At 44.3% G+C, this 21,235-nt stretch overlaps 1 protein-coding gene across 6 annotated transcripts in view; it reads left to right on the forward strand.

Moving 5' to 3' along the window:
• LOC132391851 (clathrin light chain A-like) overlaps positions 1-19,987 on the forward strand; it is a 43,041-nt gene extending 23,054 nt beyond the window's left edge. For 5 of the 6 annotated variants that reach the window (XM_059965545.1, XM_059965548.1, XM_059965544.1 and 2 more), the window contains 4 exons: positions 4,255-4,366; positions 8,736-8,789; positions 15,201-15,236; positions 19,508-19,987. In XM_059965545.1, coding sequence (XP_059821528.1) covers positions 4,255-4,366; positions 8,736-8,789; positions 15,201-15,236; positions 19,508-19,679 — 374 coding nt within the window. In that variant the 3' untranslated portion in view covers positions 19,680-19,987. The remainder of the gene's footprint in view (positions 1-4,254; positions 4,367-8,735; positions 8,790-15,200; positions 15,237-19,507) is intronic. The other variant, XM_059965547.1, reaches the window with a different exon arrangement.
• The last annotated feature ends 1,248 nt before the right edge of the window (positions 19,988-21,235 follow it).

The raw sequence follows: 21,235 nt of genomic DNA on the forward strand, positions 1-21,235 counted from the left end.
TTAAGCTCCAAAGTATGAACTAGGACTGCCTTAGAGTAAGAGTCTCATGGCGGGGGGTGGGGGGGAGGTTGGATTTTTAAGGTGTGTTCAGAAAGTTCTTTGACACATTACGTAGATAGACCAATGGGGAAGAAACATTGCCATACCTTAACTTGGGAAATGAAACTTGTCAAGTGGATGACCTGGCAGTGGGAGAGCACTTTGGGAACAAAGTGGCTATGGAGAAAGATGGGGATAGAACACTACTAAGCATCTTAAATTAGGGGAAGGCCAACTCATTGGAATATGATGGAAGGTGGCTAAGGTTGATTGGGAGCATCAACTTGCAGGCAGTTCTATGTCGGCAGAGTGGCAACCATTCAAAGGAGAAATAGTAAGAGTTCAGGGTCAACATGTTCCTGTAGGGGTGAAAGCCAAGGGCAACAAGTACGGGGAACTTGGATATTGAGGGTTGGATAAAAAGAAAAATATTAAAACAAATCGTAGGTACAAGGAACCAAAATGACCAAGGTTATCGAGAACACAGAAGGTTTATGGAAATACTTAAAAAGAAAACTTGTGAGGGAAGGGGGTGTCACAAAATATGACTGTTAAACAGCATTGAGGTTAATCTGAAGAATCTGAACAGCAAAACGAAAACCAGGAAAAAGTAAGACCCATTAGAGTCAATCTACGTGTGGAGCCAGAAGGTGCAGGAGTGATTCTAACTGAAAGCTTTTCACCAGTATTCACTTTGTGGTTGTAAAACTTATGGAAGGGAATGGTAAATGTCTCATGTAGGTCTTAATAAATAAAGAGAAACTTGATGCCTTATTAGTCTGAAAGGCGGATAAATATCCAGGACTGTATGGAATTTATCAATGGGAGACAAGGGAAGAGATTGTTGGGGATCTGGCTGAAATTTTTAGATCTTTACTGGACACAAATGAGGTATTAGATGACTGGAGAACGGCAAACATGATGCCCTTTATAAGAAAGGCAGCAGGGAGAAGACTGGTAACTATAGACTCGTGAACCTGACATCAGTGGCGGGGAAGATACCAGGAAACATTCTGAGGGAGAGGATTACTGTTCACTTAGAAAGGCTGGCACAGTCAGAGGCAGCCGATGTGCTTTTGTTTAGGGCAGGTCCTGTCTGACCAACCTGATTGAATTCTACGAAGAGGTAACAGAGTGTATCTGTGAGGGTACTGTAGTGGTTTACATGGACTTCAGTAAGGCTTTTGGCAAGGTCCCACAAGGAATATTGGTCCAAAATCTTTGGGGCCCATGGGATCGAGTGTAAATTGGATGCAAAGTTGGTTTGGCAATAGGAGACAGGGTGTAGAGGATTGTTTTAGCGTTTTGAGACCTGTGACTAGTGGTGCTTCTCAGGAATCAGTGCTGGGACCTTTGCTGTGTATAATATATGTGAGTTCTGTGGATGTGAATGTAGGAGGCATAATGAGTAACTTTACAGAGGATGTGAAGACTGGCAGTTGTGCATTGTGTGGGGATAGTTATAGGCTCTCATATATTAGTGTGTATTAGTCAGAGAGTTATCAATATACTAGTGAAATGGGTTGTTAATGGTAGATGGATTTCGTACAGGTAAACGTGAGATGACGCATTTTGGGAGTACCATTGAGATTAAGAATATAAATTAGTGCTCCTAGTGTGGAGCTGAATGATGGAATCTGGGAGGCATTCATGGGAATGTGGGGAGAATTTCAAAATGTGATAAATTTAGGCTTGGTATAAATGCTTGGTTGATGGTCAGCACAAACTCAATGGGCCAAAAGGCCTGCTTCCTTGCCGAACCTCTGTACCACTTTATTTCACTAATGCTTGACTGTTTCAGCTCCTTACTCTCCGCTATTTCCAGGAATATTACTGCATCTTCTATGAAGATAGAGAGAACATTTCTTTTCCATGTTCTCATTCTCCTGCCTATTTACTGACAGAAACATATGAGCCTGCAGATGCTGAAAAGTGGAGCAAAAACTAACAGCGGGAGGAACTCAGCAGGTCAGGCAGCATCTCTGAAGAGAAATGGAGAGTTCATGTTTCAGATTCAGACCCTTTATCTGGAGTTCTGCTGTCTCAGTCTAGGAAATAACACTTACTTGTTTTGTCCCCTCTCTTTTAAAGCTTTGACAGCCTGTTGTCCCTCTAATTTCTCTAGTATTAATAAACTTAACATTAGCAATCTGTGCTTCTCCTATCTCAGTTCTATTTCCAGATAACTCCATTTTACTCCCCCTTTTGAATGGCAACATGAGCCTTTTCCTTTGATCTAATACTATCTTTAACTTCTCTTAGCAAGCACAGTTGACTTTTTTGTTGTTTTGTTGGTCTTAACAGGACATGCATTACTTTTAAATTATGACCTAAATCTTTAAAATTTAGACACTATCACACCAAGTTTCTCAGTCTACCAGTCATCTCATGCCTCCTACCAAAGGGTCACTGATGTGAAATGTGAGTTCTTTCCCTTTTCTTTGCTGTCTGGGATTTGCAGCAATTTCTGATGTTATAGTTTGCTTTCATCAGATTTAAGACCAAAGAGAAGTTAGCCACTTCAGTCTTTTATAAAGTTCTAACATATTATTACAACATTTTGCTCTATTTGAAATCTCTTGCAAGGCCCAAAGGAAAGAGCAGTGTAAGGGGTTAAATGCATGACTCTTTCAAAGATCCAGCATAGGCACAATTGGCCAGATTACACTATCGCTCCATTATTGACAGAGATTGCACAGTATCACTCCAGTACAGGCACAATTGGCCAGATTACGCCTTATTGCTCCATTATTCATGATTGGTTTAGCAGTCTACATCCTGCAGCAGACTAAGGTGAGGAACTCAAAACACCCTCTTACCAGCAGATTCTTAGATACAACACTGAGTCGTGTTATCTGCAGAAATTCTCTGATGACTCGGCAATATCGGGTGTATAAAGGAGGATGGGAGGATAAGTGCAGGACTCTGGTGCAAATGTTGCAAGCTGAATCATCTACAGCTCAGCATCAGTAAGACAAAGGAAATGGTGGTGGACTTCAGGAAGACTAAGCCTGCACTCCTCTCTGTTACTAGTGATGGTGAAGACGTGGATGTGGTGAGGACCTACAGGAACTTGGTGACAGACTTGAGTGGAGCACCAACACAGAGGCTGTGTACAAGAAGAGCCAAGAGTTGCCTGTACTTCATGAGGAGATTGAGGTCCTTTGGAGTGTGCAGGCCTCTGCTTCACATGTGCTACTGGTCTGTTGTCACCAGTACGATCTTCTGTGCAGTGGTGTGCTGGGGCAGTGGCATCAACATGAGTGACGCTAACAGGCTCACTAAACTGATTAGAAAGGCTGGCTCTGTTATAGGAGTCAAACTGGACACACTGGAGTTTGTGGTGGAACAAAGGACCCTAAGGAAAATCCTGGCAATTCTCGACAATGTTTCTTTCCCTCTGCATGCCACCTTGGCTGAACAGAGGAGCGCTTTTAGTAATTGATTAAGATAACTGTGCTGCTCCAAAGAGTGCTAAATGAGGTCATTCTTCCCTTGGCCAAGTCGGGGAAGTGATGAACCCCTCTTGTTAGACTGTTTCAGATAACTTATTTTCTATTCTTTCTTACTTCTCTTATAATATTTGTATATCTGTGCACTTGTAATTTCCTTTGTGATCAATGACGTATCTATCTATCTGTCTTCTTGGTTTCCAAGTAGCTGTAGGAGGCAGGAGTAGTGGTAAAGGTTGTCACAGGTCAATATGGCATGAATAGAGGCCTTTGAATAGAATGAGTCCCTTCTGGCCACACTCTCCACCTAGCTAGTCCCAATTTCCTGTGTTCAGCACATAAACCTCCAGGCCTACTATTCCTCTGCTCCATGCAGCTACTGCTGTGTTTCTTAAATGATACTTTGCAGTTAGTTAACTTACAACTGTAGTGGTTAAGGTCAAATAGTTCAATGAGTCTGACCATAAGTCCCGCCTCAGTGATACTGAACCTCAGCTCCAGGTCCCATCACCTTATTACCCCTCTTCCCCTCCCTACCCACCCACCCACCCCACCTCATATACCCAGTCCTCTGCTCTGTTCCACATGATGCACTGGACGCGTGTTGAATGGAATGTTGCTGAGGAGGAGCTCCCATGCAGTGCCACGTTAATCTGCATTGTGCAATCTCTAACCCGTGGACTCCATTGTGTGGTCACTGCAGGAATGGTTGGAATCTCACTACAAGGAAATAAGAAATTGTTCTTACCTTTGAATTCCTTAGATGCCAACTCCCGTGAAGCGGAGCTGGAGTGGAGAGAGAAGGCTAGGAAAGAGCTGGAAGACTGGAACACACAACAGGAGGAGCATCTGGAAGAAATGAAAACCAATAACAGGTAGTCACAGGAGGCTTAGTCTTATGGAGGTTCCTACCGTTCCAAGAAAACCTTGCTTTTTGTATGAGAATTCTTGACAACTTTTTATCGATTATACTCATGAAATCTCGAAGTTAATGATAAAACAAATGAAGTGTATAAAGAAGCAACGGTATTCAGCCTGTTCCACACTCAGTTTGGTCACAACTGATCTTTATCTCCATTTCACGAGCCACCTTGTCCATAAGGCTTTAATTGCCGCACGCAATAAAGAACAGTTCAAGTTCTGAAGTTCTCACAATCCCTAGCCTGAGTAGCTTTTTGAGGGAGACAGTGTCAGATCTCCACTCTCCTTTATACAGTCTACTATATTGTTCATTCAAAGAGTATCTCAACCAATATCAGCTAATGTTCACCCATGTGCTGACTCCAGAACCAGGAAACCAGCTTTGATTACGAGTTGCCCTGTATCAAATGGAATCAATGTACAGTAAATTAGCTGGTGATTCTTTGTCCGCTATTTCCTCTTCTATTTATCCATTGATTCTAATAGAGGAAAATGTCAAAATGAAAGAATCCAGGTTTAATTCCATTACATTTACTGTATATTTGCCATTTCTTTAAACTTTCTCATTTTGACGTTTCTGCTCCCTTTACTTGTTTTGTTATCAGTCAGCCTTGGCAATGAGGGTAAGTTTTCAGGTAATTTTTTAGCCAAAATCCTCAGTCAGTAGAACTTTGAAATTTGTTTTCTTCCATCCCTTGTTACCAAGACAGAAGCATTAAGAATAAACTTTATAATTTGATGGTGTCACTTTTTCTGAATCAGAGCTTCCATAAAAACAAGTCCAAATTTATGTCAGTTTTCAGATCTGCTTTCCTTCTATGTCATCGTGTCTCCATCCTCTCCTCATCAATCTCTCTAACACCTACATCTACTCCCCCAGGTTTGCACTTACTCATTTGGCAGCTCAGAAGCTCTGAGTGCAGACTGTACCCTTCCAGTATGGAGAGGCGTTTCTGGGAAAGTGGAATCAGTCAGTGGAGATGGATTTTATTTTTAATTCCAAATTTTTCCAGGGAATGCGAAGAGCTTCTGAGCACAAGTCACAGTTTCCACAGCTCTGCACCATCATCCATTTCAAAAATGAAATTGGAAGGAAAGGCTCCCGTTTCTTAATGCATCAAGGAAAAGCTTGCTTCAGGCAGTGGTTACTCTTGGCTGCTTCATACACCATAGAATTACACTGTGAAAGTCTCTGGTAATGAATAGAGTCATGGAGTCATACAGCATGGTATCAGGCTCTTTGGCCCAACTGGTCCATTTGGCCCATATCCAAATACCTTTTAAATGTTGTTAATGTACCTGCCTCAACCACTTCCCCTGGCAGCTCATTCCATATACTGACCACTTATTGGGTGCAAAAGCTGCCCCTCCAGTTCCTATTAAATCTCTTAAACCTACATCCTCTGGTTCTTGATTCCCACACCCCCACCAACCCTGTGAGTAAGCTGAGCACAGAGTCTATCTATGCCCTTGTAAATTTTTATACATTTCCTAAGCTCCAATGAAAAAGTCCCAGCCTGCTAAATCCCTCTCCATAACTCAATTCCTGACAATATCCTCATAAATTTCAAATCACAAACAGCTCAAGTAATTTGTGTCATTACTTGTTGATTACTTGCTGTTCAAAGTAACAAAGGTTGATCTTTTATCAAAACGTCCTCTGTCGAAGGGAGTCAACACTGAATTTACAGCAGTGACTGACAGAGCAATGTCATGCCACATTAGAAACATAGAAAACCTACAGCACAATACAAGCCTTCGGCCCATAAAGTTGTGCCGAACATGTCCCTACCTTAGAAATTACTAGGGTTACCCATAGCCCTCTATTTTTCTAAGCTCCATGAACCTAACCAAAAGTCTCTTAAAAGACCCTTTCGTATCCGCCTCCACCACCGTTGCCGGCAGCCCATTCCACTCACATTGTACACACGATCCTCCAAGTATATACTCTTACACATATTGGTATTGCAGCAGACATCTTCTAGAGTTCTGGTGTCAAAATTGGAGCAGATCAGGGAAGAATCGTTTGCTGAAAATAAAAGATGTTGCAACAAGTGCTACTATATATTTGTCACAGATGTAGCCTCAAGATTCAGGGGAGTAGATTTAGGATGGAAATAAGGAGGAGCTGCTTTTCCCAGAGAGTGGTGAATCTGTGGAATTTTCTGCCCAATGAGGCTGCCTCAGTAAATATATTTAAGACCAGGTTGATTTTTGCATAGCAGGGGAATTAAGGGTTACAGGGAAAAGGCAGGTAGGTGGAGATGAGTCCATGGCCAGATCAGCCAAGATCTTATTGAATGGCAGAGCAGGTTCAACAGATGGCCTACTCCTGATGGCCTACTCCTGCTCCTATTTCTTATGTTCGTGTGTACTATCTGGCTGAGAATGCTAAATTTTATAAAGCTACATGGAAGGAGAGGAAAAGGCTGACCAGGCAGGGGTGACTCCATGCTGTGGTGGAACAACCTGCCAGCTCTGCCATTTTCTGGGATAAGGAAAGAAGTCTGCAGTCAGATGGTCCCTGTTGTGGCCAAACAGTGACCAGGGGCATTAACTTTTTTTCCATCAGTTTAGGTACTCCCAGCTTATAGAGAGACACCTGACAGCAACCAGGAGCAACAGAGGTGAGAACTGCTTCTACCCTAAGGTAGACTCTGAGGGATGAGTGCAAGAAAGAAAGTGAAGATGAAAATTATCTTGATCGGCTGGGCAAGAGGACTGAGGACTGGCAAATGGATTTTAATTCAAATAAGCGTGAAGTGTTGCATGTTTGGAAGATGGATGAGGGTAGGACTTTCACAGTGCAGGGTTCTGGGAAGTGTTGATCAGAAGGACCTAGGAACTTGTGTATGATTTCCTGAAAGGTAGTGAAGAAGGTTGGGCACTGAGTAGAGAAGTCGGGATGTTATGTTGCAATTGTATTAGATGCTGGTAAGGCCTCATTTGGAATACAGTCATGTATGTAATTTTCAGCCCCCTGCTATGGGAAAATTGCCGTTAAACTGGAAAGGGTGTGGAGGGGATTTATGAGGATGTTGCCAGAACTCAGGAGACTAAGTTATAAAGAGAGGTTCAACAGGTTGGGAATTCTTTTCAGATGCAGATTCGCTTATTTATTATGTGTACATCAAAGTACACAGTGAAGTGTGTCGTTTCAATTAACAACCAACACAACGAAAGGAAGTGCTGGGGACACTGCACATTTCCAGCACCAATATAACATAGCCACAACTTTCAGTAGAACAACACAAGCATCAACAACAGTGACAAAACAAGGCAACAATAAAACAAGCTCCATTCCACACACACACCTCTAACCCCAGGCAGGCTTCCTCTGGACGCTCAAACGTGCAGACATTGGGTCTGGACCCACAGTCGCAGACTCTCAGACACTGGGCCTCTGACTTCTGGCTTGAGTAATGTCCCCAGTCTTGGCATCTACATTGGAAAGAGGAGGATATACAATGGAAATACCCATCACTTTTCACCGGAGTGTCACAGAATGAGTGGTGATCTTATGGAGGTGTATAAAATCATGAGAGGAATAGAAGGGGTGAATGCACACAGTTTTTATTCCACAAGAACTAGTAGGAATAGTTTTAAGGCGAGAGGGGAGGGATTTAGCAGAAACCTGAGGGGCAACCTTTCCACTCAAACTGTGGTTAGTATACGAAATGAGCTGCCAGAGGACAGGTATATAAACACATTTAAAAGACTTTAGGACTAGATACATAGAAAGGAAAGGTTTAGAGGGATATGGGCCAAACATAGGTAAGTGAGAGTAGCTTAGATGGGAATCATGGTCATCATGGAGCAGATGAGCCAAAGGGCCTGTTTTCACATAGTATGACTCTATGACTTTAAGTGGCACTGAGGTAAAAGGTTGGTCATGCTCTTGCTGAATGCCACAACAGGCTCCTTCTTTTCATCTTGTTCTTGTGTGGAAACTGTTTGGTTAAAGGCTGCCTGAGAGGAAATTAACATCTCGTGCTGCTGAAGCTTCCACTGGGTGTAAGTGTGAAGGTTGACAGAAAGTCCCAAGGCTTGCATCGCTGAAGAAAGTGGGTGGGTGGCCACTTCATTCCCTCTGCTCCTTCTCTACAGTCAGAGGGCAGACCCCAGATGATGTGGAAGGTCAGCAGAACAGATGCCCACCCTTCATTCCTTGCCCTTCTCTCTGGCCTCCACGTCCTCAAGCTCTCTCTGAGAATTCAGTGATGTGATTTGTCCTGTTGCTTTGTCTGAGTTCTTACACCTGTTTTACTTTCTTCTCTCTACTGCTGATCCATGGACCACACAACTGACATCTTCATCCCCAAGGATTCTAGATGAAGCTTTCTACAAACAACCGTTCGCCGATGTCATTGGCTATGTGTATGTTGCCTTTCAATATTTCTCTTTTCTATTCTTTCAAATCCTTCCTGAAGATGTTCATAAGCAAAATACTACAGATTCTGGAAATATAAAATAAATTCAGAAGATTCTGGGCAGATAAGGCAGCATCTGTGGAGAGAGCTGGATTGTTAATGAATGAGGTCTATGACCCTTTATGAGAACCAGTGCTGCTCAATGTTGCCAGCACTCTCAGTTTTAATTTTGGATTTCCAGCATCTGTAGGTTTTGTTTTTCTATAATTTTTTGTTATTGTAGATACAGTGACGCATTCTTCTCTTTTTAGCATATCTTAAAAATGGATTAAACAGTGCCTAGATTGACAAGTATTGCTAACACTCTAGGATAGTAGGAAAGCTATGGAAGGTTATTGTTAGATTGCATTGGTCGTCATGTGTAAGAAAAGATCTTAATGCATTGGAAGCAATTTAGTGAAGATTTATTGCACTAACACCTGGAATAGTTGGGTTGTCTTATGAAGTAAGGTTGGACAGGCTAAGTCTGTATCTATTGGAGTTTAGAAGAGAGAAGGGGAACTAGATTGGTGGAGTGTGGAGAGGATGTTTCTTCTTGCAGGTGAATCTAACATTAGAAGTAATTGTTTAGAAATTTGCACGTGCACAGAGACACACGTCCTCCTGTGGGATCTTTGGAACTCCCTTCCTCAAAGCCACTGGAAGCAAGGTCTTTGAATAGGGCAGAAATGGGTCAATAGTTGATAAACAAGGAGGGGAAAGGTTCGGGTCATTGAGATGTATAGCACAGAAACAGAATTTGATTTATTATCACTGACAGGATGATATGAAATTTGTGGTTTTGCAGCAGCAGTACAGTGCAAAGTTGTCAATTTACTATATGTTACAAAGATAACTAAACAGTGCAAGTAAGAAGGAACAATAAGAGTGATATGGGTTCACGGACCATTCAAAACTCTGACGGTGGAGGGGAAGAAGCTATTCCTGAATTGTTGAATGTGGGTTTTTGGACTCCTGTACCTCCTCCCTGATGGTGGTCACAGGTCCCTTGACTCACTGTGTGTCTTCCTGTCTATACCAAATCTACTTGGCTGTATTAATTCAGGATGTATATCGTATACATTTCTCTGACATTTGAAACCTGCTGAATTCCGTATCCTAAATGCCATGCTCATTCAAGGACCTCCCTCTTCAATGTTCTTGCTGTTCGTGCCTCCTCCACCTCCCTTGGCAGCTTATTCCAGATACCAACTACTCTTTGTGTGAAAAGTCTACCCCTCAGATCCCCTTTAAACTTCCTCCCTCTCACCTTAAACGTATGCATTCTAGGTTTAGACTCGCCTACAACGGGAAACAGACTGACTATCTGCCCAAACTATGCCTCTGATGATTTTAAATACATTTCAAACTCCTGCTCTCCAGGGAAAGCAGACCGAGCCTATCCAATCTCTCATTATAACTTAAGCCGTTCTGTCCACATGGACCGAGACAGGAACATGGAGCAGTGACTACAATCTGATCAGTTGCGATCTTCTTAAGCTGAGGGCCATCTTGCTGGGTTGAGGGCCGCATTCTGCTCCGATTCACACAATGCGACACAAGTTCAGCTGCTTGCTGAGACCATCCTCCCAGCTGGAGGACAGAAATGGTCTCAATCCACTGACTTAGTCACTGTCTGTTTCCAACCTGTTTAGCAGCTCCTGGACCTGTTTGCTTTTAACTGTTTTTCTGTCCAAGGGGCTCCAGGACCCGTGGCCCAAAAACACAGAACATCATCTGCTTAATTGCATCAATAAACCTGTGTGGATTTTAAACAAAGGATCTAGTGCTCTCCTGGCATATATGACAAATAAACTCCTCTCAGACTCTCACAGATATTGATTATAACCAACATTTCAAGACAAACTCTGCCAACTTCTTCAGAGATTATGCCTGGATTGTGACATTCCCCTCAACAGTCACTTAATTACTTTATTGAAAAGTCTGGGAAATTATTAAACTAAAAGGAAGAACTGGGAGAGGCAGGTGGAAAGGTTTTGTCCAGACTTGTTTGGTTAACTGATTGATTTAATATTGTCACATAGCTAAGTACAGTGAAACACAAACAAAATGCTGGAAGTCGGGCAGCATCTATGGAAAGAAATAAAGAGATACCATTTCCAGCCATGCCCCTTCATGAGGAAAAACTTGGCTTTGCATGCTATCCACTCACTTCATTTCACAACATAAGTATGTCAAGGTAGTAACAGAATGCCAGATATAGTGCTGCAGTTGCAGACGAGGCCAGGTTAGGTAAAGACTTAAAGGTACATAAGTCACCTAGACCAGAGGAACTGCACCCTAGGGTTCTGAAAGAGGTAGCGGTAGAGATTGTGGTGACATAAGCAATGATCTTTCAGGAACCATTGGATTCAGGGATGGTTCTGGAGGACTGGAAATTGCAAGTGTCACTCTTTAAGAAAGGTGGGAGACAGCAGAAAGGAAATTATAGACCAGTTAGCCTGACCTCAGTGGTTGGGAAGATGTTGGAGTCAATTGTTAAGGATAAGATGATGGAGCACTTGGTGACACAGGACAAGATAGGACAAAGTCAGCATGGTTTCCTTCAGGGAAAGTCCTGCCTGACAAACCTGTTGGAATTCTTTGAGGAGATTACAAGTAGGATAGATAAAGTAGATGTAAGGAATGTTGTATATTTGGACTTTCAGAAGGCCTTTGATAAGGTGCCATACAGGAGGCTGCTGACCAAGTTAAGAGCCCATGGTATTACAGGAGAGTTACTAACATGGTTAGAGCATTGGCTGATTGGTAGGAGACAGCAAATGGGAATTAAAGGATCCTTTGCTAGTTGGCTGCCAGTGACTAGTTGTGTTCTGCAGGGGTCGATGTTGGGACCGCTTCTTTTTATGCTGTAGATCAATGATTTAGATGATGGAATTGATGCACCATCAATAACTCTCTGAGACGTGAGGCGAGATATCGGCTTTCATTGACTGGAAGAAAGAACAAGCAGCAATTGACCACCATGCTACATCCTGGAGACTGAGAGGCAGGGCTCAGGCCCCAATCGCCTTTATATCAGGGTCTGGGGGAGGAGCCACAGGAGCAGTCAGTGGGGGGGGGCGTGTCTAGACAGGTATATGAGGTTCACCACAGGAATAGATGGCTTTATTGCCAGGTTTGTCGATGGTACGAAGATTGGTGATGGGGCAGGTAGTGTTGAGGAAACAGGAGGGCTGCAGAAGGACTTAGACAGATTAGGAGAATGGATAAGAAAGTGGCAAATGAAATACAATGTTGGAAAATGAATGGTCATGCACTTTGGTAGTAGAAATACAAACATTTGTAAATGTGTGGACTATTTTTCTAAACAGGGAGAAAATCCAGGAATCTGAGATGCGGAGAGACTTTGGAGTCCTTGTGCTGAACACCCTAAGGGTTAACTTGCAGGTTGAGTTGGTGGTGAAGAAGGCAAATACCATGATAGCATTCATTTCAAGAGGTCTAAAATACAAGAGCAAGGATGTGATGCCGACACTTTATAAGGCACTAGCGAGGCCTCATTTTGAGTATTGTGAACAGTTTTGGGCCCCTCATCTTAGAAAAGATGTGCTGGCATTGGAGAGGGTTCAGGGGAGGTTCACAAGGATGATTCCGGGAATGAAAGGGTTATCATACAAGGAACCTTTGATGGCTCTGGATCTATACTCACTGGAATTCAGAAGGATGAGGGGGGATCTTATTGAAGCTTTTCAAATGTTGAAAGGCCGAGACAGAGTAGATGTGAAACAGATGTTTCCCATGGTAGGAGAGGACAAGAGGGCACAGCCTCAGGATAGAGGGGGCGCCCTTTCAAAACAGAGGTGCAGAGAAACTTCTTTAGCCAAAGGGTAGTGAATTTGTGGAATTTGTTGCCACGTGCAGCTGTGGAGGCCAGGTTGTTGGGCGTATTTAAGGCAGAGATTGATAGGTTCTTGATTGAACATGACATCAAAGGTTACGGGGAGAAGGCCAGGAACAGGGGTTGAGGAGAAGATTTTAAAAAATCAGTCATGATTGAATGGTGGAGCTGACTCGATGGGCCAAATGGCCTAATTCTGTTCCTATGTCTTATGGTAATAAGGTGCAAGAGTCACGGTAAAGTAGATTGTGAACTCTAGAGCTGCGGGTCCAGGCTCCAAAGCGAGAAATGACGAGTGGAGATATGAGATTGTAATCTGTAACAACTGGCTAAATCTCAGAGATAATTCCTGTGGGTTTATGGTGTTAACAGTTTTGCTGTGAAAAGGTGTTTGTATATTGAGACTAATTACAGCCAGAATCACGAACTCTTAAAAATCCCACGCACTGATAAAATCACCCTTCCGAATGTTATCAACAATGTGCCTGAAAATACAAGAGTTTATGCCACCACTCCACGTTTCCAGAGGCCTTGTATCAATGCTGACCTCCAGCGCTGTCTGTGTGGAGTTTGCACATTCTCCCTGTGACCTTGTGGGATTTTCTGGTTTCCTTTCACATCTCATGGACTCGTGGGTCAGTAGGTTAATTGGCCAGTGTAGCTTGCACCACGTTTAAATGGGTAAGAAATTAAAGGGGAATTATGGGAGTGCATTAGCTGCAGATGTATGGACAAATAAGGAAAGGGGGAATGGGTCTGGTGGGATTGCACCCCAGGAATCAGCATTGGCCCAATGGGCCGAATGGTATTGGCTTATTATTGTCATTTGTACTAAAATACAGTGAAAAGCTTGTCTTGCATACCACGTTCACAGATTAAATTATTACACAGTGCACTGCGCTAGAAGCAGCAAAACAATAACAATGCGGAATAAAGCGTAAAAGCTACTGAAACCGTACAGAGGAAGAACGAAGTGCAAAATGTTAATGAGGTAGACTATGAGGCCAAGAGGCCAGTTCAAATAACACTCTGGGATAGAAGCTGTCCATGAGCCTGGTGTCGTGCTTTCGGACTTTGCACGGGTGAAGGGAGAAGGGAGGATGACCAGGGTGGGTTTGATTTTTGCTGTCTGCCATACTGAGGTAGTGGGAGGTACAGACAGAGTCCATAGACTGGAAGCTGGTTCCTGTGATTGGCTGAGCGGCGTCCATAACTCTCTGCAGTTGTTTGTGGTCATGTGCAGAGCAGTTCCTGCACCAACGGGAGAACATCTGCAGATGCTGGATGTCCAAACAACACACACAAAACACTGGAGGAACTCAGCAGGCCAGGCAACATCTAAAGGACTGGTCCTGCCAAAGGGTCTCAGCCTGAAACCTCGACTGTACTCGTTTTCCACAGCTGTCTGGCCTGCTGAGTTCCTCCAACATTTTGTGTGAGTTCCTGCACCAAGCCATTATACATCCAGTCAGAATGCATTCTACTGTGCATCAGTAAAAATCAGAGTCAAAGGGGACATGATGAATTTCTTTAGTCTCCTGAGGAAGTAGAGCCATTACTGAGCCTTCTTGGCCTCCAGTTGTGTTGAAATGTGTAAATAATTGTCATACCTCTTCCATCATTGGTGTTTAATTGCAGTAGAGGAACGGGGAGGGCATGGGATTGAAGGGCTAAAACATCATCTACAATCTCTCATCAAACTGACTGCAATCTCATTTGTCTCAGGTGGTCTGGGAAAGGATTCTGTACGGTATATTCTGACATTGCTGTCAGATATTGGGTAGTAGATGTGTGGAAGATCTAGAGTGACAACTTACTAAACTGATTTGGACTATTGGGGGTTTGCTGTTAAGGTTATGAAGCAAGGTTAGCAGAGCTGGGACATTTCTGTTTGGAGTGTAGAAGAATGAGGGGGGACTTGATAGAGGTCTATAAGATTATAGAGGCATAGATAGATAGGGTGGATAGTCAGTACCTGTTTCCCAGGGCACCAATAGCAAACACAAGAGGGCATATGTACAAAATTAAGGGAGGGAAGTTTAGGGGAGACATCAGGGGTAAGTTTTTTACACAGAGGGTTGTGAGTGCCTGAAATAACTTGCCAGGGATGGTGGTGGAGGCTAAAACATTAGGGGTATTTAAGAACCTCTTGGACAGGCACATGGATGAAAGAAAAATGGAGGGTTATGGGGTAGTGTGGGTTTAGTACTTTTTTTAAGGATTATATGGGTCGGCACAACATGGAGGGCTACTGTGCTGTAGCGTTCTATGGTTCGATGGTTGCAAATGTAACAGTCAAGAGACTGGATGGGATTTAACTCAACAACATAGAGTCCATTGAAAGAGCATTGGCAATCTGGCTCCATCTCTGTGAGTTTTAATTTCCAATGAAATCGTTTGACATAATCATTGATTTTATTTATTGCAGAGTCCTGGTGCAGTCTGCTGCTCATTGGTGATTCAGTACATTGTCCAGTTTGTAACACATGTTTTTTTTCTTTCCAACATGTGGTGAAGCACAAACATCAAGCAACACTGCTACAACCTACAACAGTTAAGTGAACTCTTCTCCCTTGTTCACACTGTATTGAGCTCTATAGCTGGAAGAGCAGCCCAGAAACAGAATCCTCCCTCCAACAACACCCATCTGTTTCTGAACTTCGTTCCTGGGTCGTGAGCTCATAGAGGGAAGTAGCTACCATGTGAAATGCTGGTGTATGACAATTTGTGTACATGGAGTATTATTGCAAGAACATTTCCTCCACACCCTGTTCAACAGTAGAGTGGTGTGATTCATCACTCCTGCAGACTGGGATGGGCTCAGCAAGGTTGCAGCGGACTGCAGCTGCTCTGTGTTCCGGGAGCAGATTTAGAGTAGGATGTAGTGCCTGGTCAGGCAGTTGACAGAACCTTTCAGTAATGAGTACACTTCTGTTATCTACAGATCACAACATACACAGGCATTGGAGGTAAGTACTCCCTCTGCCACAGGGACAAATTCCCAGACATTGCATCCTGTCCTCAACACCAAGCTGTGTCTGGGTTACACTGGCTAAGGTGTGCAGTCCTGGCCTGTCTGTATCCTAGTGGCAGGTGATGCACCCAGTAAAGCCTCATGACTCTGGAGTCCGGGTTCGATCCTGACCTGCAGTGTTATGGTGTGGAGTTTGTATGTTTTCCCTGTGACCCATGGGTTCCTCCCAATGTGCTCCTGTTTTCTCCCACTTCCCAGAGATGTCAGTGGAATAACTGGCTGCTGTAAACTGCTGGCATCAGAGTGCAGAAAGACCTACATCTATTTGAAGCTCCAAGCCTCTAGACTGAGACTACTGGGGAGAAGAAAGATGTTTGGTCTGGTACTCTGATCAGCCGCGGTCTCAAAAAAATCATAGAGCATGGATACAGGCCCTTCAGCCCACTGAATCAATGCTGACCATCAAGTTCATGTTTACCCTAATCCCATTTTCTCTCCCCACATTTCCTCAACTCCAGCCAGATCCCATCCTTCACCCACACACAGGGGGCAGTAAACTGCAGCCGATTAACCCACCAATCCGCATGCGTTTAGGCTGTAATAGAAAACCGGAAATGCATTTGGTCAAAGGTAGAAATCCAAGCTCCACACAGGACTGGAGGTTGAGGTGCTAGAATTGGGAAAGGGTCTGTGTAATCCACTCGAAAGATATGGGAGAAATTATAAGGAAAGGTAGAAAATGGAAAATAACTATCTTACCACCATCTTCATAGGGGAAAATAAACAAAACAATGTGAAATTATGAAAAGTTCTGGAAGTGAAAATGAGTAATTTGACAAAATCAGTGTGAAAACATACTGAAAATTGACTAAGCTGAGGGTAACAAACCCCTGGACCTGATCTTCAACTGAGGGGTTAAAACAGTGAGCTGGATAAATCCCTCTCCAGATCCTAGGACGGTCCCGTGAAGTGGGGGTTAGTATGAGAACTCCCACTGCCCAAGAAAGATGCTGTGAGTGAAAAGGTAGTCAGCCTGGGATGTCAACAGTTGGGAAGGACTTGTGAGTATTGTGTTTGGATTTTTTTTTAATTACCAACGTGCAAAAGTTATTAAACAAAATTAGGATTCATAGATTCAGGATTGATTATCAGACTGACAATGAGAGGAGAAATATGCAGGGAATTTGATCTTAAAGAGGAGTGTGTGGTCAGAGCTACTTGAGGGAAATCAGAATCGAGTTTATTATCACTGAAAGATGTGAGATTTGCTGTTTTGCAGAAACAGTACAGAACAATACATAATAAAAAATTACTAGGAGTTGTTTAGAAATATATAAAAAAAAGTAAGGAGTGTAAAACAAGAACAAATTAGTGAGGTGGGTTCTAAGGCCATTCAGAAATCTGATGCAAAAAGAAGCTTTTTATAAAACACTGAGGGTGTGTCTTCAGGCTCCTGTGCTTTCTCTATAGTGATATCAATGAGAAGAGGGTGTGTTCTGGATGGTGAGGGTCTTTAATGATGGATGCTTGCTGCACTGCCTCTTGAGGTGTCCTCAGTGGTGGGGGAGGCTGAGCCGAAGATGGAACTAACTAAATCTGCAGCCCTCTGCAGCACATTATAGTCCTGTGTATTGAAGCCTCCATGCCAGGCTGTGATGCAGCCAGCCAGGATGCTCTCCACTGTACATCTATAGAATTTTACTGGGGTCTTTGTGACATACCAAACCTAACAAAGTAGAGCCCTGGTGTGCCGCCGTCACAACTGCATCATTGTACTGGGCCCAGGTCAGGTCTTAATGTGACAGGCAGCATCTGTGAAGGCAAAGGGACGGGCAACACATGGGGTTGAAATCCTTCATCAGGACAGGTACAGGGTTGCGACCTGAAACGTCAAACTCCACATCCACCCCCACCTTCCACATCCACAGGTACTCCCTGATCACGGAATCCCTCCTGCAGATTGTGTGTTACTCCACCTTCCAGCATCCTCAGGTACTCCCTTATCATAGAGTCTTTCCTGCAGATTGTGTGTTGCTCCAGCTTCCACATCCTCAGGTCCTCCCTGATCACGGAATCCCTCCTGCAGATTGTGTGTTGCTCCAGCTTCCACATCCACAGGTACTCCCTGATCACGGAATCCCTCCTGCAGATTGTGTGTTGCTCCAGCATCCTCAGGTACTCCCTGATCACGGAATCCCTCCTGCAGATTGTGTGTTGCTCCAGCTTCCACATCCACAGGTACTCCCTGATCACGGAATCCCTCCTGCAGATTGTGTGTTGCTCCAGCATCCTCAGGTCCTCCCTGATCACGGAATCCCTCCTGCAGATTGTGTGTTGCTCCAGCATCCTCAGGTCCTTCCTGATCACGGAATCCCTCCTGCAGATTGTGTGTTGCTCCACCTTCCACATCCACAGGTACTCCCTGATCACGGAGTCCCTCCTGCAGATTGTGTGTTGCTCCAGTATCCTTAGGTACTCCCTGATCACGGAATCCCTCCTGCAGGTTGTGTGTTACTCCACCTTCCAGCATCCTCAGGTACTCCCTTATCATAGAGTCTTTCCTGCAGATTGTGTGTTGCTCCAGCTTCCACATCCTCAGGTACTCCCTGATCACGGAATCCCTCCTGCAGATTGTGTGTTGCTCCAGCATCCTCAGGTCCTCCCTGATCACGGAATCCCTCCTGCAGATTTTGTGTTGCTCCACCTTCCACATCCACAGGTACTCCCTGATCACGGAGTCCCTCCTGCAGATTGTGTGTTGCTCCAGTATCCTTAGGTACTCCCTGATCACGGAATCCCTCCTGCAGATTGTGTGTTGCTCCAGCATCCTCAGGTACTCCCTGATCATGGAATCCCTCCTGCAGGTTGTGTGTTACTCCACCTTCCAGCATCCTCAGGTACTCCCTTATCATAGAGTCTTTCCTGCAGATTGTGTGTTGCTCCAGCATCCTCAGGTCCTCCCTGATCACGGAATCCCTCCTGCAGATTGTGTGTTGCTCCACCTTCCACATCCACAGGTACTTCCTGATCACGGAGTCCCTCCTGCAGATTGTGTGTTGCTCCAGCATCCTCAGGTACTCCCTGATCACGGAATCCCTCCACCAGATTGTGTGTTGCTCCAGCTTCCACATCCACAGGTACTCCCTGATCACGGAGTCCCTCCTGCAAATTGTGTGTTGCTCCAGCATCCTCAGGTACTCCCTGATCACGGAGTCCCTCCAGCAGATTGTGCGTTGCTCCAGCTTCCAGCATCCTCAGTCTCCAGTGTCCCTCGCTAGGGTTGTGCCGTCAAGGCTCTGAATGTTTGCTTCAGGGACAGAGGGATTGTGTATGAAATTATGAGATGCCTTGACAGGATGAACAGTGAGGTCTCAGCAGTGAATACTCAGTAAACCGAGGCAGGGACCTGAACAGCTAGTAGAAAAGTGGAAAGGAGTTGAGATAAATAAACTATTTCTCACCATGAAGTAAGGGTGGAGAACTTGCAGCCTGAACATCTGGTTGGAAAAAGTGGTCGGGCACGTGAGGGCCTGCGACCAGCAAGAGCTGGGAAATGGGATTAATTGAAGGTCCATTTGTGATGGCAGGAGGTTAATCGGCTGTAAAGAGTTACCTGAGCTGCTGGAGGACCAAGAGCAACCTGTGAAGGACACAGGGCCACAGCAGTGGAGAATTAACGGAGGTTTCCAGGGTTGAGCAAATGGAATTACAGGGAGAGTTTGGGGTTTCACGAACATCACCCTTCATTGTCATTCAGAAAGAAAGCAGGGAGAACTATTTTAAGAGAGCACAAATAGCATTTCAAAACAGATAGCAGGAATTAAATAGTTGTCCTTTCACACCCTATTAGGACAGAAGACACAGCAGCAGGTGACGTCCAGGAAATTGGCTCTGGCTCAGACTGGGAACGTGTCCTACACCTGTGCGATTTGAACTCGAAGACCAGCAAGCCATCCAAAGATGTGTCCCGGATGCGTTCTGTTCTCCTCTCTCTCAGCCAGCTACCCGTGGCTCTGAAGTAAAGCCAGAGAGTTCGGACCAAGTTTTCGTAAGAGAAAGATTAACATTGGCGCCGTCTGGAAGGATCGCTGGTGTTGAAATCTGCTCCCATTCCTTGTCCTCTCAGGTTACCGCCTGGTGAAGGAAGGTTGTGTCCAGGAGAGGGGCTTCATCTATACTCAGTAACCAGGCATTGGCTGTATGCTTTTTGTGAATAGTGGCTCTGCTGTTAGTGGTCTGTGTTCACTGAATGGTGCATTGTTTCCTTCACAGATGTAAATATGGATTAAAACTAGATTATAAACCAGTATTACACTGAAGATAAAATAAAATTTACCACAGCAGTGTGAAGCATTTTGACACTTTCAGTGTTTCAAATACAATCAGTGGCCACTTCACTAGACACACCTGTGCACCTGCTTGTTAACGCAAAAATCCAATCAGCCAGCCATGTGGCAGCAACTCAATGCATAAAAACATGCAGACATGGTCAGAAGGTTCAGTAGTTGTTCACAGCAAGGATCAGAATGGGGAAGAAGTGTGATCTAAGTGACTTTGACCATGGAATGATTGTTGGTGCCAGGCGGGGTGGTTTGAGTATCTCAGGAACTGCTGATCTGGGATTTTCATGCACAAGTCTCTAGAGTTTACAGGGAATGGGGTGAAAAACCTAAAAAAAAATCCAGTGAGTAGCAGTTCTGTGGGTAAAAACACCTTGTTAACGAGAGAAGTCAGAGGAGAGTGACCAGACTGGTTCAAGCCGACAGGAAAGGTGACAGTAGCTCAAATTACCACACGTTACAACAGTGGTGTGCAGAAAAGCATCTCTGAATGCACGGCACGTCAAACCTTGAAGTGGATGGGCTACAGCAGCAGAAGACCATTTATTTAAATACAAGTTGCTTTGGTGTTTGCAGTCTTGCTGTGATTGAGTTTAAGGCTTCAACTAAGAACAGAGGGTTCAGAGGCAGATTACTGTGTCAGAGATCATTGGCCTCAGTTCCCACCGTCCTCTGAACCTGTCCCACATTAATGTAGTTCAACACCAAATTAAGTTCTGCTTCCATGTCTCCTGCACACTCAGGGCAGGCTGTTAAACGTGAAGCAAGTGTGTTAAAGCATGCACAGTACACAAGAGAAACATACATAAAATGCTGGAGGAACTCAGCAGGTTAGGCAGCATCTATGGGAAAAAAAAGTACAGTCGATGATTCGGGCCAGTCCTGCCAAAGGGTTTTGGCCCAGAACATCGACTGTACTTTTTTCCATAGATGCTGCCTGGCCTGTTGAGTTTGTCCACCATTTTGTGTGTGTTGCTTGGATTTCCAGCATCTGCAGATTTTCTCTTGTTTGTCACAGGACACGAGGTGTGTTGTGAACAGCAGCTTTGCAGATGGCTTTAATTTCTGTGCCAATGTGAAAGAGCAGTGAAGAACTAGCCTCCTGTTCTGCACCATCCATCACTACAACAGTCATTATCTCAACACAGCAGGAAAATGTTTCAGTGGAACAGGATGGGAGGCTCTCTCAATGTTAGCAAGACCAAGGAGCTGATAGTTGACTCAAGGAGCAGGAAACC

This window comes from Hypanus sabinus, chromosome 3 (assembly GCF_030144855.1).
Source record: "Hypanus sabinus isolate sHypSab1 chromosome 3, sHypSab1.hap1, whole genome shotgun sequence".
NCBI lineage: Eukaryota > Metazoa > Chordata > Chondrichthyes > Myliobatiformes > Dasyatidae > Hypanus > Hypanus sabinus.